The sequence below is a fragment of the Leishmania infantum genome, chromosome 31, assembly GCF_000002875.2.
Source record: "Leishmania infantum JPCM5 genome chromosome 31".
Lineage (NCBI taxonomy): Eukaryota > Euglenozoa > Kinetoplastea > Trypanosomatida > Trypanosomatidae > Leishmania > Leishmania infantum.
The window spans coordinates 241,316-259,805 of NC_009415.2; the positions used below are offsets into that span (position 1 = coordinate 241,316).

Genomic DNA, 18,490 nt, shown 5'->3' on the forward strand with positions numbered 1-18,490 from the left:
GTTTTTTTTTCGTTGTCGTCTACACTGTTGTGTGCCGTGCTTTACGCTGATGTGCAGGGATTTCTGATGCACAGATGGATGTCTGGAGTGTTACGACAAGGGAGGTAATAGTGATGGAAGCTCTATGGTGATTTGGCAAGACGCGGAATGCCTTTGTATGCGTCTCGGAACACGCCCACTGAGTGAATCGGTGGAAGCAGAAGTCACAACAGACAACACTTCAGAGAGGTGAGGGTCCCCGGGCGTCGGTGCGCTACAAGAGGACGCACAAAAAAGGATAGATCAAGCAGAAGAAGAGACCGAAAACAATATAAAAGAGGGAAGAAGAGAGCAGGAGTTTGTGCAGTGGTTCGGTCGTCCCTTTGAACGCAGAGGAATGCCGACAGACACGCGCACGCACACACGGCGTTCTCTCTATCGCTGCAGCTGTATGTAGAGAATAATCGCGGGGAAGAAGATGGAACGTATAAGGGCGGTGGCTGAGATGGATACATACATACAACAGAAGAGGGGGAGGTCGCCGGTACAAGGGGAATTTGTGCTGGCGTATGTATGGTCGCGGCGGAAGACAAACGTCCGGGCAGAAGGGGCCGCGCTAAAGTAGCTGCGAGCAAATACAAGGAGTGAGATAATGACAGCAATGCGGAGACAGTGCCCCCTCCCCTCCAGCCGTGGCGAGCAGGGAAGGAAGTGGTGGTGGGACGGCTGTAGATATCTATATATCTATATATGTGCGTAGTGAGAGAGAAGGGCACCGTCATCGCTCATCAAAGCAGCGATGATGCGAAGAGGAAGAGGACAGGAGGCGGCAGGGAAGAGGGAGGGAGGATGGTCGGTGTGGGCGGAACTGTCTGAAGAGATCAAGCGCATGAGGCACGTAAAACTAACAGGACACATCGGTGCAGTTCATCCGCGAAGCGAAAGGGGTCAATCAGGGCTGCACAGTGCCAGCGTCACACGGCACACTGATGAAGCTAGGGTGGGGTGGGGTGAACGTACATGTCATTCGACGTGCAGCACACCTCTCTTTCACCGCTGCCCTTTAGTTTGCCGTTTCAGCATTGAAGATGCCGCACAGGGACACATACAGACTCAACGAGAGACAAGCACACACCCACGCACATCGCAGAATAGTACAGGAGGTTTATCAAAAGGGAAACCAATACCTGAGATGCTAGAGGGATACAACGCGGCCCGCATCACCGTTCGAGACGCTGGAGTGGACAAGGAAGGTCGTAGCCGGACAAAAGTCTATCGCTATCTTTAATCTCATCGCCACGCTCCTTCGCCGCCCCTCCCGTCGGCTCTCTTTGCCTCACGCAGCCAGCGCAATAAAGTACTGCTGCACCACTTGCCGCCACTCTCCCTTCGGTGAGCCCATGGGTTGGTCGACGTTGTCGACGGCGGCGTAGACGATCATGCTGAGCGTCGAGAAGTCCAGCAGAGGAATGCGGCTGGCCGAAGCAATGGGAATGACGACGTTCACGGCAAAGGACAAGAGCAGCAGGCGATGCGTGAGGTGCGTCAAACTCGCTTGCTCGTCCCGGGTTAGTCCGGCGTAATCGAGCGCGACACCATTGACGGCGCCCAGGCCCTTCTGGACACCAGCAGCGACATTCTCGCGTGCACCTCTCCACGAGGTGGCGTGCAGCTGTCGGCTTGCCACTGCGGATTCCAGCAACGACCTCAGCGGCACTGCGTTGCCTTGAAGAAGTGATTCACGAGTGTGCTCGATGGAGGCAAGCTCGACTTCAAACAAGCGAGCCAGGGACGGAAGATGGTGCAGCGCGATGCTGCCTTGCCGCTTGAGGTCCATAGCGTCAAACACCTCCCGCAGCACTCGACTGCGGCGAATCGCCTTCTTGGGGAGCAGTGCGGTGAGCTTCGCGGAAAGCGGGGCTGCGCGGCTATCGCGAGCCGGCGACAATGAGAGAGGGATCGAGCGTCCAAACGCGTAGAGGTCTGCCGGGTCGACGTACACGACATTGCCGCCACGCTTCGCCGACACAGTGAGGGAGGAAGGTGCCGCTTGCGGACGAAGCGTGGTGGGAGAGAGAGTCTCCATTGCCCCTACCACGCTCGCCCGGGTGGGAGCTGCTGCACCCGTGTGAGGCTCAGCGTCCCTTTGCACGCGAACGAGGTCGAGGAAGCGCGCCACTTGCTCTGGGGTGAGCCGCGACCCATTCAAAAAGTACAGGTCCACTGCCGGGGTGCCGCTTTCCAGTACGAAAGCGCCGATGGCTTGAGAGCGCCGCAGCGAGGGATCTGCAGCAGAGGTACGAGGAGGCCAGAGAATGCCCAAAAGGTCCGCAACGGAGGCTGCTGCCGCCGACTGCGCGATGATATCAGAAGGTACTCCGTGCATAGCGGATGTGGCGCGCGGGTAAGGGCTCGGAGGTGACACGGCAGGCCCGGTCCGGTGAGCCGGACACGGGGACGGCTTCGCCGCAGCGGCGGGGGCGTGAGCGCCTTTGAAGGATGCCTGAAGACGTCTAGCGCTGCCTGTCGGCGGTGAAGTCCCGCGCGCCTCTCTGAAGGGTTTGCCTTGCACACCTCCGCGCTTGGCGTCTTTGTCACGCGCCTCAGCTTGGTGCAGCGCTCTTTGTGATCGCGACCTCCTGCTGCTGTATCCACCCCCCATCGGCGTTGGCTGCGGGACGAAGCGAAGACTGCTGGGGGTGGGCATTAGGGCTTCCCTCTCGTGCGACGGCGAGCTCTCCAGCAGCGTGCGATCCTGTCGACGGGCAATGGCGATGCGCTTGCGCAGCTCGACCAGTTCTGCGCGTTGCCGCTCATTAAACTGCCGCCACTGTTCCGCCTCTTCAAAGGCACCGGTGACAAGCTCGCCCCGCATCTCAAGCGGGTACGCGTGGTCGTCGGCTGTGAGGGGGTTCGAATCTCGGTTTATCTGCTGATGGTGCCGATAATACTGGTTCTCTACTTCCCGGTTGGCCGAATACACCTGAACAGAGCTGTGGGGAGCGCGTTGACCTGCGGGTTCCGGGAACGCCATTTGGATCTCCTGCGTCGGCGAGGCGGTGGCAGAGGCGGCCGCCGTTGAGGTGTGACTTCGGGCCCCCGTGACGAGAGCCTCAGGTGGTGAATCCATGGACCCGGTGCTGCCTTCCTCCGTGACAAGTCGGTGATTGGGCGACTCACTCGTTGTCCAGCACGCCGAGGACTCCTTCGATCGACGCTTCAGCCGCCCTCGCTGTTCCTCGTGCGTGAGGCGAGGAGGCAAGGGCACCCGAGCGCCCTTCTTCCTTGACACGTTTCGGTCGCTTAAGGAGGCAGAGCGGCTCTTCGAGCCTCCGGTAGGCGACACCGACGGCGCCCCAGAGGCCTGCGCGTCGAGAGGGGTGGATACCGCTGCCCTTTGGTACAGTGGCGGGTGCGTGGCGCTGCGCGCAGGAGACAGCTCTGCGTCCCTGACGACTGGTGTGGGGGCACGCTTGCGCGGCTGAGGCAGACGCGAGTGCTGATTCTTCGGCTGCTGGAGGCGATTCGTCACGATCGTTTTCTTGGTCGGTTGCGAGGCTGTCGGCGAAGGTGTTGCCGTCGTGCCAGCCTCTCCAGCGGCGTCAAGAGCACCGACGCCCGCTGTGCTGCCCAGCGCCGCATTGCTGCTGCTGGGCAGGGCGTCCGGAATCGGCGACGACGTTGGAGTCGAACAGCGACCAAATACCGGCAGACTGTCTGCGGCGAGCGGTTGAGTACCACGGCCGCCAAACAGCGGGTCGGAGCGCTCCACGGCACTCTCGTTGCCTGTGTTCTCTATGTCAAACCGAATTGACGGGCTCAGCGGCCGCGACGGCGGGCGACTGTGCAACGAGTGGGAGTGGTGCGACGACGACAACTTCGGCGTCCCGGTGTCCCGCTTCAGCGGGTACGCAACAGTCGCCCCCAACTGCCGGTTCTTGTCATTCGTGTCGTCTTCGAGCATGAAGGCGATGCTGTCGTTATCCACAGAGTCACCCGCACAACTTTCCAGGACGGAGATAGAGCGACCGTCGCGCCTGGCAGGAATGCTGCCGCTATTCATCGCCACAAGACTTCGGTTCTGGGGCAAGGCAGGGGTGTCGATGCTCTGCATGAAGTCGCTTTCGTCCTCGGTCTGGAAGGCAATACTGTCCTCGTTGAACGTCGAATGCCGACCTGCTGTTCCCGCGGGCGCTGCTTCGCCGGACACAGGTGAGAGAGGAGGGAGCGGAAGGGCACTGTTCGTCACTGGTGCGGTGCACTTCTCTGTCTCGGGCTGCGCCAGTGGGGAGAACCCGAACTCTATGCTTTCCGAGCCATGCTCAATGAAGCTGATGCTGGTGTCGGTAGGAGCACAGCATCTGACACTGGAGAGCAGTGGGGCTCGTGCCTCCGCCTTTTCCACGGGTGTCGAAGCACGAGGATTCAGGCGAGCCTTCGGACCAGGAGATGCACGCCGACTGCCCGGCTCTGAGTTGAACTGAATGGACCCGATGCTACCGGTGTGACTTAGTCGTTTTGCCAGCCCGGCAGGTGCTGCACTAATGAGGTTCTGCCGAGCCGCCGGCAGCGCCATCGACGATGTGGATGAACGCGCCGGCATCCCCGCCGCTGAGCCGTCCTCCACGGCAAATAAAATGCTATCGGTGTCTGAATCGGACATGACGTCAACCTTCGCCGGCTTGCTGGCGGCTGCGGACTGAGACGGGTGTGCGGCGGTGCCACCTGCCGCGGCACCGGACGCCGAGCTGTGCAGCGGAGGCTTTGCGCCAGCTGCTTTGGCGGTCTGCAGGCTAGGTGAATGCAAGCGCGGCATAGTGTTGATCCGTGGCCGTTTTGGCACGACCACAGGTGCTTTCGTTGGCTGCCGCGACAGGGGTGGAGAGCTGTCCTCCTCCACAAACCCCAGCGATTCCGTGTCGCTGAGCATGTATGTCTGGGGTGACTTGTCAGCCAGGCGCCCCACCCATGCACCACAGCGGTGGGGGAGGTAGCGATGAATAGAAGGGCAAATGGAATTTGGGAACAGGGAGATCAGAGAAGGACCGCACCAAAGCAGAGATGGAGCATACAAGAGGGAGGGGAGGGAGGGAGGCGTGCGCCGACACTGCAAGACAGAGAACAAAAAAGGATGCGTGCCGAATGATCCCTCTATTTCCTGGCAACGATACCTTGCGACACAGGAGCGATGGCCACGGATGGGGAGGCAACCACCGCTGGCTGCTGTGTTTGAGGATGCACGCTCCACAGCACCTGGACTTTACTCACAGGGCGGGTGACAGAAACACGGCATTCGCCGCAGAGATGCAAGGTGTAGAGACACAGATCGATCGGACCGTGGCGTGGACGTGAAGAGAAGAACATAGGAGGGGGGCGACTCTGATGGCGATTGGGAAAGCGCCTCATCTTTAGTGTCTTTGGCGCGCTAGTGCCCGCCTCACGGGATGCTGGGGTACCAAGAGCATCTGCAGCCATGTTTCCTCACACACGCGAGGCAGAGAGGCCGAAAGGTGAGGTTCCGAAGTGGGCAAGGCGAGTATCGTGTTTTCTTTTGTATTCGGTGTCTTTCCGCGCTCCACTCGCGGATCCACACACTTATGCAGATAAGGAACAGACATGGAGAGGGACAAGAAGCGAAGACAAAAGGGGCAGCTGCATCGATGCGGCAGGAAGGGAAAGGGGCAGAGAAAGAGGGAGAAAGCCCGGGGGCAGGAATCGACTGGTGAAAAAGACAGGAGACGGTGGCGCGTGGGGCTGCGGAGGGGGTGTGGAGGAAGCGGATGCCAGCTCTCAGGAGCACTTGCAACCACCAGAAACGCCTTTCAGTCACCTCCTCCTCTGTCTTTGCCTTCCCGCTACTGCTGAGCATCACAGCCCTCACACAGGTGTTGGGCGCGCACGTACCTTAGACGCACGCAAATCGACGCGCATCCGAATTCAGAGCAACAGAGATGCAGGCATGCGGGGGGGGAGGATGAGGAAAAAGAAAACAACACACATACACACGCACAGACATACACACGTATACGTAACTGCATACACGTCCACTCAGTGAGGCGGAGACCACCGTGAAGTCTACGACAGGGAGTGACGGGCAACGCAGAAAGAGGAGAATTCTGATAGAGGGTGGAGGGAGGAGAAGAGCAACCAAACGTAGGAAAAGCTCAAACATATAAAGTGGCCGGCAGAAGCCCACCGCCGACCCCATCACCGCACCGCCATCAGGCACGGCAAAGACACAAACAGGAGATGGGAGCAGACGACAAAGACAGAAGCGCATTCCAGAAGAGAATGTCTATGAAGGGTACGAGAACTATATATAGATACACATATATATATACACATATATATGCAGGGGAGTGTGTGCGCATGCGCAAGAGCCGGAGAATCCAACAGCATCCGGTTCACGGCTTTCGTCTGCATCTGTCTCTCTCTTTTTCTCTGCCGCACGTAATCGGTAGCGATAAAACCACATTAGAACGTTCACCCGTGGCCGTTGCTTTCGCCTAGTACTGGTACTGCGGCTGTGGCGCGTAGCACTGTGAAGGCAGCTGCGTGTAGTACACCTGCTGGCTCGGCACTGGCGGCTGCTGGTGGTAGCCAGACTGCAGCGGTGACGGGGGGCCAGGCGGGTAGTAGCTGGGCTGCGGCAGCGGCGGGCGCGGCTGATAGTAGCCCTGAGGCGGTTGCTGCTGGACGTACTGCACTGGCTGCGGCTGAGGAGTATACTGAGCTTGCGGCAGGGGCACGTACTGTACCGGCAGCAGGGGGACATACGGAGCTTGCTGTGGCGAGACGGCGACGCATTGAACTCCTAGGTTCTGTTGTTGCTGCTGCGGAACGGGAGCAGGCAACGCGTACGCCTGCTGCTGGGGCTGCGGCGGGGCGGTCTTCTGCCCCGGACGCCACGTGCCGTCCTCAATTGCGCGCTTTACCGGGTCGCGGTTGATGTCCGTTGTCACCATCCACAGCTCCTCTTGCTTGGGAAGCGCGCCAAAGTCAACTGCCAACAAGCGCACGTGCAGCTCTGCCTGCGTCTTGGACTTTTCTAGTATGTACCACTGGCCCTTCACAATGCCCTTTGTCAGACCACCGAGGGATAACGTGTAGTAGCCCATGAGGTCATCGCTGTACGTACACTTGTTCCATACCTCCAGCCGAAGCTGCGTGCTCATTTCGTCCGGGATGTGAAAGCGAAACGTCTCGCCCCACTCCGGGTTGAGGCTGTTCTTCACCACCTGCGTCTTGTACTTCTTGTCGCCCATGACGAGCCGCACAAAGGGGTCTGGCAGGCCAATCAGCTGGCAATCGTGCAGCTTTCGTGCCGCACACACCGTCACCTCTATCTTGCCCATATTCGGTGGCGAGAGGGGTGTTGACGAGATGGAAGATTCCCGAGGAGAATGACAGATGCGCCGACAGAGACAAAGACTACGCAGTCACGCACAGGTAGCAAGCAGTGGAGAGCAGAGATACAGAGTATGGAAGCGCAAGAAGATGGAAAGAAACGCCATCTGGTGCATCCCCCCTCGGGGAGGCACAGGCCAACCAGCTAGTAGGCAGTGTGAGGGGAGGGGGGTGGGGGGATGCGTGCGAGTCACGTTACAACGTTGCCTAATCCTATGGATGGCGCAAGCGTGTGCACTGTCGCAGGCCGCATCGAGGCAACGCCATCCAGGACATGACCGCCGGCATCCGCAGCGATACATTGCTCTGACTTCCCCGCGTCGTAGGCGCCTGACCCTGTCACCACCCGAAGTGGCTCAGCATTTGGCAGAGGGATAGAGAGGGAAGGAGGGGTGCGGCTTTGGCTTCCGCCCACACAAAGAGTGCGGGGTGGTGGTGGCGCACTGGGCCCTGAGATACCGCGCACGGAGTTGAGGTGTCCCCCCGCTTCATGAGGGGCAGTATAGCCCTCCGGAAAAGGAGAACGGTGCGTATGCAGCAAAGAGCGGGCGGGGCGCAAGGGTTCAGCAGCGCCTGCACCATCGCCACCAAAAGAGCGCGGGAGGAGAGAGGTGCATGGGGATCCAAGGAATACGCCCTCCCCCCTTCGCCGCTGTAAGCAGTGCTTCTTCTGCGTCGGAAAACCGACAGGTTCGCACTCATCCTCCATAACCATCCCTCACATCCCGTCTTTGGGCTTCTGCTCTCTTTATCTTGGGAGCCGATACGGAGGGTACACAGTCGGCTGAGTGGTGCCTGACTGCCACGTCAAGTCGCCATCGCCAAGAATGCCTTGGCCAGAGGACTGTGGGGTGGCTGGCAGCACCCCGGGAACATCAGGGTGAAACATTCTCCCCCCAACGTTGGCAGCGGCTTCGGATGCGGGAGGGAACATCGAGAAGAAAGGCGGCTGGCCAGGCTTGTGCAAGTTGTCGCCGCCCATGCCTCCAGGCATCGACATCATCATAGTAGGTGCAAGCTGTCCCGCACCGCTTCCCCCGGTGGGCACACCCAGTGGGGCGAGGAGGTTTACCAGTACCGGATTGAGCGTGCCCAGGGGCGCACCGTAGACACCCGCTGCCACGTACGGAGGCCCACCGGTCACGGTGTTACCCAGCATGCCCGTTGGGAAGGGCACCGGGTAAGCGGCACTGCCGATCGTGCTCGCTGCGGTCATCGTCGCCTCACTGCCTTGCTGGGGAGACCATGCAGCCATCAAGGGCGCCAGCCCCACCGCTTGCACCCGCAGCCGCAAGCTGAGCCGATGCCCGCTCCATCCGTAGAGGTTGCCCATGATGCTCGGCGCCTCCTTGGTGCGCAGCAGAACCACCCGCTCCACCACTGCATCGAGGTTGCTGAGGGCATATCCGCCTTGCATCAGCTCCATTGGGACATGGTACGTGTACCGGCCCAGCAGGTTTTCTGAGAGCGGAGCGCTGCGCCACAGCTCAAGCTCAATGGCGGGGTAAAAGAGAGGAGCGTGGCTCACCCCGACCTCAGTGGCTCTTGCGCCATTGCCGTCCCCTGAGGACTGCTGCTGGGCGGCCGCGCTGTGCAGTGAAGGGGTCGAGATGACAAGGGAGGAAGGCTGTGGTGCGTAGGAGACAGGAAAACCGCTGCTGCCAGCCGCCCTCATTCCACCGGATGCTGCCGTGGACATGGGCAGTGCGATGCCACCGGACATGTCACGCAGTCCGCCGCCGGCGCCACTGGCGCTGCCGCTCCGGTGAAGCGGAGGGGTGTAGGGGGCAGAGAATCCTCCCTGAGGGTCTCCTCCGTCCGCAGAGGACGGTGAGTGCGGACCACGCGGTGAGGTGGCAGGAGTGCTGAGGGGCAGCGCTGGGGGGACGACAACGCGGAACATCTCGTTCCACACGAGGGCATCGTCACTCTGCGCCTCGCACGCACCCGCAGCAGCGCCCCGCTGCGTGGCGGAGCCGCGAAGCGCCGCCGGCGATGCGCCAGACGCAGAGGACCACAGACAGCTGGTGCGGCGCACGTCCCCTTGGCAGCGAAGCACCACGTACAGCCCGTCAATCTGGAAGTCGCTGTCCAGCCCCTTTGGCATGCTGCCCTGCTGGACGAGGAGGTCGCACACTCGAATATCCACGTACGCCTTGCCCGTTGCGTCTGCCACGGCGCTGTACGGCTGCGACATGGTGGCTGTGCGTCTGTGTGGGTGTGTGCGTGCAGCAACAAATTATTGGTATCTATTACATATGCAAGAATACGGCAGCGAGAGCCAAAAGGCCATGTGGAGCGAGTGAGGACGGTGAGCAAGAGATGTACCTCTCTTTCTCTCATCTGCGCGCGTGTAGTGTGGCGCCATCCAGGAAACACCATCACCAATACCCATAGTCCATCGGCGAAGGGAGAGAGAGAGTCAGAGGCATGCGCACTCGCACCCGCCGAGGCGACTATATAGCGGCCTTGCATAGAATATTGGCGCATGATCTGCGTTTTGTCGAGCAGTACGGCGGCTGCCTCTATCCCGATTTGCTCTGTGCCGGCAGCAGTTCTCGGCAGCGGGCCTTTTCACAGTAGCCTTTGTCGTGCTTTCGTCATTCTGTGTCCAACAGGCGAACAACCAGACGCGGCGACGTCTACAGTAAACCCAAATCGTGCGACCACAACGTTATCGTCTCGCACCCCACCGCATGGACCCCCCCCCAAACGCTGCAGCATGCGTCACCAAGCACAAATCACTGCGCCAGCGTACCCGACAACTTCACATCCTCGTCATCTTGGCCGCTGGAGACCGACCAGCCTCTCCAGCCCCCCACAAGATATCCGCATTGACTGACCGACTAGACTCCCTTCTTTCTGTCGGTCTGCCGAGTGGTACGCTCGCCGAGGTAGTGCACGACGTCCGCGTAGGTGAGCAGCTCATGCTTGAGAAGATGGTCAGCCAGCTTCTTCATGTCGTCCTTGTGCTTCGTCAGCAACGCCAGCGTGTCTGCGTAGACCTCGTCCACTAGCGTTTTCGCACGCCGATCAAAATCATTCGCCTTGTCCACGCCAAACGGCTTTACCAGGCGAGTGCTGTTGCTGCCAGGCGGCGGATAGACGGAGCCCGGGGCGAAAGACGAGACGTACTGATAGGCCATCTTGGCCACCTTGCGGAGGTCGTCTGAGGCACCGGTGGAGAGATGATTGAAGAAGATCTGCTCCGCCGCTCGCCCGCCGAGCGTCACGCTGATCGAGTCGCGAATCTCTTTTGCCGTGCGGGTGAAGTTCTCGTTCGGCAGATACTGCGCGTAGCCCAGCGCCGATCCGCCGCGTGGGACGATGGACACCTTCATCAGTGGGTCTGCGCGGTGGAGGAACCAGCCAGCCACGGCGTGGCCCGCCTCGTGGTGCGCAACGACGTTCTTTTCGAAATCCGAGAGCGCACGGCTGCGGTGCTCGATTCCAGCGAGCACGCGGTCGATGGAACGCTCGAGGTGGCTGATGCTCACGTGGTCGGCCCCCTCCCGAGCGGCAAGGATGGCGCCTTCGTTGCAGACATTCGCGATGTCGGCACCAACGAAGCCGGGGCAGAGGTTGCTCATGCGCTGCGCGTACGCGTCAATCAACGCCCGCTCCCTCTCAGACTTCTGCATGAGAAGGGAGCGGATGTCGAACTCGTAAGCGCTGCTGTTGCTGCTGGGGTTGTCTGATGAGATTCCCTTGGCGTCCGCCGACACTGCTGCGCTCGCGTCATCCTTTCGCTGACGCTCTTCCGCGGTTTCGCGCTCCTCCGTCTTCACCTGCGACAGAACGAGACTGGTCTCCGTGGAAACTGGCGCCGCTAATGGCGGCGCCGTTGGAGCATCAGCACCTCCTGCGGCCCCATCCGCTGCTCCTGCCGTTGCTGTCGTCGCCGCAGCAGAGTCACCGCGCGTGTCGTCTGAGGTGAGCTTCAGTTTGCTGAGGTGGACCTTGAAGATGTCGATGCGTTCGGAGATGACTGGTGTGTCGACGTGGATGATGCGGTCAAACCGGCCGGGGCGGATGAGGGCCGGGTCCAGCGCCTCCTGCGCCACGTTGCTCGAGGCGAGTACCATTACATCACCGCGTCGCCCGGTGCTGAAGCCGTCCAGTTGAGTGAGTAGCTCGTTTAGGGTCTGCTCCTGCTCTTGCTTTTCGCCGTGGCCGGCCCCTTGCCGCTTCAGGCCTATTGCATCTATTTCGTCAATGTAGATAATGCAGCGCTGCTTGCGCGCCTCCTTGAACAGCTGCCGCACCCGCAGTGCACCCATGCCCACGTAGAGCTCGACGAAGTCAGAGCCGATCGCCGGGATGAAGCCGACCCCGCTCTCCCCGGCCACAGCTTTCGCGAGCAGCGTCTTGCCAGTACCGGGGGGGCCGAGCAGGATGGCACCGGTCGGAATCTTGGCACCGAGCTTCGTGTACCGCTCCGGGTGGCGCAGGAAGTCCACAATCTCGGTGATCTCCTTCTTTGGCTCCTTCATCCCTGCGATGTCGCGGAAGCGCGTGTTCGACGCCGTCTCGACGCGGAAGATCATCTCCTTCGCTTTCGTCTTCCCCTTCGTCGCCTCCACCGCGTAGCTCATCGACTTGCCAATGTACTGAGAAAGGAACATGACAAACACGGGAAAGAAGATAAAGGGCACAACCCAGGCAAAGGCCCCGACGCCGATTAGTGCCGTCTCGGCAAAAGGGCGCCCCTTCATGGTCAACTCCAGCTCCGCGGGCGTGTCGGCGGCCATGGGCAGCTTGCTGCCATGCTCGTGCTTCCCACCGTCTGCGGGGGCCGTTTCCCCGCTCTGCTGCTGCTGCGCCTTCAAGGTCTGCTTCCGGGCGGCGCGGTAGTTGTCCGCCAGCTCGTCCATGTGGCGCTGCGTGTCGTGATCGTTCACAAGCCCCAAGTACACCTTGGCGTCGTCCATGTACACCTGCAGGTAGTTCTCATACAGCACTGCCTCCTTGATCTCACCAGCGTGCTTGTTCAACGAGGCCCATCCCGTATGGGTGCCGCTCGGCCGCGCCAGCTGGTACAACACCACCGTAATGGCAATCATGATGAGGACAAAGAGGCATGTGCGTGGCACAATCCAGTCCTCCGGCTTATCCTCCCCCTCATCCGCCGCCCCTTCCTCCTCGCCTTTGCCGTTTTCTCCGCCACGGTGGCCGCCATCCTTGCTCAACAGCACGCCCTTCGTATGAAAAGCCGTGCTTGAGGCGCTGCCGATGGGTCGCTGACGAAGCGTTTCGAAGAGAGCACTGAGCTTCTGGCTGCTCTTCACGCTCGCAGAGACGTCTTCGACGTGGCGAGGCGTACCGAGATGGCGGTGCAGCCGGTCCGCATAGGAGAGGAAGCGGATGGTCGCCATTACGTCTGAGAGTGAAGTTGGTGTGCTAGGGGTCTGCGCTGGTTGTGTTCCGGTGGCAGGCACACGCGTGTAGCGGGACTGAAGCGCGGCCGAGAAGTAGCTCGGTGTCACGGCTGCCAGTGACTGCATTGTCACCCATCGCTGCGCCCACTTCCTGTGCGAGGCAGAAGGTGACTGAAGAGCTGCTGACGCGCTCGGAGCCACCGAGGCAGAAGAGAAGGGGCTAACTGAAAAGCGAGACATGGCGCGTGTTGCCCTGCAGAGCGCAGACGGCTGGTACGCGGCATGCGCGCTGGCACCGATAACCGGGACAGGACCTCGATAACGGCGTGAGAACATCTGAGAGGAACTGATTGAGGAAGAGAGAGGGGGGCCTAGGCAAGTGGAAGAGCAACCAAGAAACAGAGCAACAGAAAAGACACAGGCGCTTTCACCTTCTTAAAAATGCAGGCAAGTAGGCGATGAGAATGAATGCGGCGGCGATTATGCTATCGAATAACGACGGCTGATTGCGTCCCCAACGAGGAGCTGAAGCGGCTGCACGTGTCTCCGATTTGATTACGCACGCCCAACGTCGTAGGGGTTCTTTTTTTGTGTGTGTGCGTGTGTGTGTTCAGAGGGCGTCGTCGAGAGTGCGCTGTTGAATGCACAGAGAGACGGTGAGGGTGAGGCAGCATAGGCGAGAGTGACGGCCAAAACAACAGGGAAAAGCAATCCACTGGGCGGGCAGCGCGCACCGCGTGAGCTTCACAGCAGAGGCGGAAGAGGATTAGCCATGCCTGTGGTTGGATATGAACAGCAGCTCCACGCCCGGTCATTTTTACGAGAGGGCGTGCCGCTGCTCTCTCGCTCCCTTCGTGTCCTCAGGATGGCAGCGTACTCATGCGCCGGGGCTGCCATCGTCATTGCGCCTCGCAGCGTCCCCTCCTGACTTCAAAACTTTCAAAGCATGATGCTCCGCTACAGGCAAGCAAAACGCGCTGCGCTTCTTCCGATCGCGCCATCAGGTCTGCGAGCACAGGATAACCACCACGAGCTCGACACTACAACAGGCGAGAGAAGGAGAGAGAGAGAAACAAGATGCACTGAACAACAGCATCGACGCAGTGGCACATGGGCGAAAAGAAGGTATTCCGGACTTTGAGCGTTTCGCTTTTATTTTCCCGTTGCATGCCAGCCTCTGACTTGCGCTACAGCGACGTTTCTTTCGTGCTCCCAGCGTGTACCCATTCCACCACGCACAAGCCAGAAAAAGTGTACGCAAACGCCACCGCAGATCACCTTCCTTCGCAGGCATACGGCTGCGACCTCGACACCCGGGACAAAAAGTCCAGCGGCCGAGCGGGGCCACGCGTGTAACGGGCACTTCTCACCCTTCCTCAGATACGCGCCGCGCCACCGCCACCAGACGCACCAGGGCGGGCAGCGGCCAGGGCCTTTTGAGGCCGTGCACATCCTGCCTGCGTATGCCATGCTTCACCCTCAGTCGCCTCAGGCCGCGGCATTGCATAATATAGTGTCGAGACTCTGTACAATGGAGTCTGGAGAGCTCGATGGTGTAGCTCGGGGTGCTCCGCGGACGCTTCCGGCACCTGCGCCGCATCAGCCCACCCCGATCGGATGCAGGAGACGCCGCACACTTCGCACGCATGCGCTGTGGGGCTGATCGGTGTGCATACTTCTGCGCCTTTGCCGCCCATCACGCGCGCTCCCCCGCCCCCCGGCCTCCGGGCGCCTTGTTCGGGCGTGATGCACCATGCCCACGACCGCTGGAGCAGTACGACAGATTCGGTAGTGGCATGCTCGAGGTCACCGAAATGGCGGCCAAAGTGCCGGTGCGACACTCGAGTGCTCTGCTCACCACCGTGAGGCGGGCCAGTAATTGCTTGACGACGTCATGGGCGCGGTGCCACTCCACACGCGTCATAAAGGACGCTGGCGAGGTCTCGACATACCCGTAGCATGCGCGAAATGCAGCTTCTCTGGGATGATGGACTTCAGCGACGACATCCACCAGTTCCCATACGAGTGCCAGGCATCCGGCAGAGACACAGTGATGGAGCCACCGCTATAGAAAAACAACAAGTAACGCAAAGGGCCCAAAAAAAAAAGATTGAGCGGCTGTGCGCGCTCGCCACCACTTCAGGGTGCGCAGTTGACGTGCTGCGGAGAAACCAAATCAACCAGAGTAGCTGCGTGAAGGCGCGCATCGTGATGGCACGTGCGGTGAAACAAAGACACTCGTGCGCGACGGCAAACACCGCCGTATAAAGAATGCTCCCCCTCCCACCCTCAAAAGAAAAAAAAACAGGAAGGGGAGAGTGGTGACGAGAGCAACGAAAAAGACAGGCGATCGGAACGAGCATACACACAGGATAAAGGCGATGGAGAGTGTCCGTGGCGTCTCCTTGCCATTGTTACGCGCTGCTTGTGAGACTGAAGGACTCGTCCGGAGAGAGAGGGTGTCTGCTAGTGTATGGCCACCAGTGCTGTATGCCTATCTGTCAAGGACAGAGGTTTATATGGGAGGCCGGCGACCGAGAGGGAGAGAGGGAGAGACGGTTGAGGCGAAGGCGATGTAAACGCTGGCGCTCGGTGACGAATCACGCCGTTGTGAGCTGCCATAGTTGTGGTGACTGTTCGACTCGATTCGAAGTGGGAAGAGTCACAGTGGATGTGGTGGGGTCCTGGGCTTAGATGCCGGAGGCGGTGGTGTTGAGTGACGACGGCGTCACCTCACGCAGCCCGTTGGCCAGGACGTAGGTGCCGTGCACCAACCCATTACTTTCCGACCTGCTGGTGGTCGCGGCTCCGCCCCGGACGGCTCCAAGGACTCGACCGTCTTCTCATGTGAAGTTTCCGCAGAGTTGTAGAGGCTGGAAGGAAGGTAACCGTGCGACGCGCTAGAAAAGTCGGCGCGCGTGGTAGTGGGATGGTCACCGGTGCTCGCCATAAGCGTCATCGCCTACAACTCCTCAGCAGTGCAGCTTTACATGGCAGTGTTCATGCCGACGGTGCTCTGCAGAGCGCTGAGGACGGCCTGGCATCGTGCCAAGTGCTACGGGACGTTGTCGAAGGTCTCTCAGCGTTTGCGCGAGCTCTTCAACGCACCGCACATGACGCGCTGGAGACTATGGCAGACGCCGTTGCGTGCGCGAGAGGTGGAGTGCACGGTCTGGGAGTACGCCACCACGTAAGACATAGCAGCGCGACGGTTGAAGGAAGAGAACATAGAAGGACAATCGAATCACTGAGCCGCAGAGGGAGAGACGGAAAGGCACATCGCAGGAGCGACGTTCAGTCGTCACAACAAGGACCACTGACTTCAGGGAGAAGTCGACGGTGGGTAGACTGATGGAGAGAAAGACGGTGAGCTTGTCTGTCGCATGTGAGGGACGAAGGCGAGTGACACCAGCAAAAAGTCGAATAGGAGTCGTTAGTGGAACATAAGGGGGGGGGGAGAAATCAGCCGTGGGCGTCTGGCCTTGCGCTGCCGAGATTCAGCCCCTGCAGTCGTTGAGTAAGGATTCACACAGGGAATAGGTGGAGAAGGTGGTGTTGGGCAATGAGAGTAGGAATACATAGAGCGGGCTCGTTATTTGAAGAGTAAGAAAGAGACTGAGATGCAAAGGCGTCATCTCGCCGTGGACCAGACCCACGGCGAGATTGGCACAGGAAAGGAAAAGGCGTGCTTACCTTGGAGCATCACTGCTCCTGCTGCCATCACACAGACGTGTCTCGGTGTGCGAGTACAGTGGACCGTTTGTGGTCGTCGTCCTGTCTTGTGTGTCCCACTGTAGTGAGCAGGAGCGGTCCGGCTATAGCCAAATACCATCAACTTTTACATAAACCCACACAGACACACAGAGAGAGAGACGGAGATGAACATAACCCCCCCAAAAAAAAGAAAGCGATGATGACGGAAAAGAGGGAAAGGCTAGGCATGACACACGGACGCACGCCCTCGCCATTGTATGTACGTAGATGAAAACTCCTCAGCGCCCCTCCATGGAACGTCGCGCCCCCATACACGCGCGCACACACGCACGCACTTACGCACACGCGGCTCTCGCTTGGCGCAGCGTCATGAGTCACGCACAAGCGTTTGCAAGGGGCTCTCTGATCGGGTTTGCTGTCCGGCGCTGGGCAGAGATGGGTAATCACGACGAAGACGAAAGTAAAAATACCATGCGGTACAGAGAAGGGAGGTGCGAAAAGAAAGAAGCAAGATAAAGAGGAAGAGAGGGGCAGTGAGAAGGCGAAGGGGATAGGGGCGCCAACACCTTTTGCAGGCGCCGAAACAACGCAGGTATAGCGAGAACGCAATACAGTCAACCGGCTAACAGAGGGGCGTAGAGGGCGGAAGACAGCGGCAACAAAGGAGTGGGGCAACGGAAGCGAGAGTGGATTTGTGACGGGCAACAACAACAACAGGGCAACGTGAATGGCATGCGTCCACCACTGGCGCATACGCACACACACACACACACACACTGCATGAAAGACACTAAAGGAGAACGTCCCTTGAACGACGGGATGCAACGTTGCCGGCCGGCAAAAAGCCAGCGAGGGTGGAAAGAGGGGCGGATGAGGGTTGAGGAGTGGTGATGGCTGGGTGAGTGGGATGGAAACAGAGCATGCACACAGTAGCTCTCCGTTGAATGTTCGTGCCCCGCCACGTCAGAGGGAGCACGCAAAGAGGTATCGAGAATCACTACCACAACCGCTGATGCAGGACATCATGCGAGTGTAGAGTGAAGAAATCACTCCACACGCCCCAAAGAGCGCCAGCCGTGTATACGACGTACTCGACAGCCACGCAGAAGCGGCGGAACGAAGCAAAGTCCCGGGACAAAAACAACCGGCGACTATAAAACGTTTACGTTGGAGGCTTTTCTACAGAGATGAGGAAGGGAGGAGAGTAAAAGAGGTGTTCGAGAGGGTCAACGTACAAAGACATGTCTCCCAAAACAGGAGGAGGGAGGACGAGAAAGTTTTGAGGGTATCAACCGATCATGGAAGGGGTGGAGAGGTGGGAGGAGGGGGGGAGCTGCGGTGCGTATGCTCATGAATGTCTGGGGAACACCTCCGGACATTTGGCGTATTCCTTTTGGCGTAGGACGTGGTAGTTCTTCTCACGACGTGGCGGTTAGATGCTACGCCTCCCAGACGAGGCATATGCGCGCGCGGTGGGCGGGGCCTGAAAGAGATCCACGTGGGAGGAGGGTTAGGCGAGCCTTGCGTCTCTGGAGGGGACGAAAAAGGGAGCGTGCGCGTGTGGGTGAGTGCGGGCAACGAGCACAAGGAGTTCCGGATTCCAATGATGGGGCTTTTCAAGGTCATTCCAGTCCTTGTCTTCTTTCCATCATCTCTCCCTTCATCGACACCGCGAAAAAACTCACCGCTCTGCCCAGCAACAGAAAATCATACCGCCTCCCTTGAAGAAAGGCAGCGGGTAATGCCCTGTTCAGGCGGACTCATAACGGGTGTGTACATGTGAAAGGGGTGCAGTGCGCAAAAGAAAAAGGGGCGCCCATAAAGAGGCACTGCATGGAAGCTGAAGGACGAGGCCCACCAGCGCTAACACTGTGAGCTGCATTCCAGGGATCATTGCACTGCGCGCGCTCAGGAATGAACACGCCGGCGCGTGTGAATGCTTGGATAAGGCATGCATGGCGCAGCAGAAAGTTGTGAGGGACCAAACGGCAGGCGCCGTACAAACCGAAAAG

The 18,490-nt window shown here is 59.6% G+C and overlaps 4 protein-coding genes across 4 annotated transcripts; all 4 read right to left on the reverse strand.

The window, feature by feature from the left end:
• Window positions 1-1,315: 1,315 nt before the first annotated feature.
• Window positions 1,316-4,909, reverse strand: LINJ_31_0700 (conserved hypothetical protein; the record flags this gene model as incomplete). The annotated part of the gene is made up of 1 exon (XM_001467293.1): window positions 1,316-4,909. The coding sequence occupies one exon, from the start codon at window positions 4,907-4,909 to the stop codon at window positions 1,316-1,318; it is 3,594 nt and encodes a 1,197-aa protein (XP_001467330.1).
• A 1,576-nt stretch (window positions 4,910-6,485) lies between these two features.
• Window positions 6,486-7,334, reverse strand: LINJ_31_0710 (conserved hypothetical protein; the record flags this gene model as incomplete). Its single annotated transcript, XM_001467294.1, has 1 exon — window positions 6,486-7,334. The coding sequence occupies one exon, from the start codon at window positions 7,332-7,334 to the stop codon at window positions 6,486-6,488; it is 849 nt and encodes a 282-aa protein (XP_001467331.1).
• Window positions 7,335-8,134: 800 nt separating this feature from the next.
• On the reverse strand, window positions 8,135-9,583 carry LINJ_31_0720 (conserved hypothetical protein; the record flags this gene model as incomplete). The annotated part of the gene is made up of 1 exon (XM_001467295.1): window positions 8,135-9,583. The coding sequence occupies one exon, from the start codon at window positions 9,581-9,583 to the stop codon at window positions 8,135-8,137; it is 1,449 nt and encodes a 482-aa protein (XP_001467332.1).
• Window positions 9,584-10,232: 649 nt separating this feature from the next.
• Window positions 10,233-12,890, reverse strand: LINJ_31_0730 (metallo-peptidase, Clan MA(E), Family M41; the record flags this gene model as incomplete). Its single annotated transcript, XM_001467296.1, has 1 exon — window positions 10,233-12,890. The coding sequence occupies one exon, from the start codon at window positions 12,888-12,890 to the stop codon at window positions 10,233-10,235; it is 2,658 nt and encodes an 885-aa protein (XP_001467333.1).
• Window positions 12,891-18,490: the final 5,600 nt, after the last annotated feature.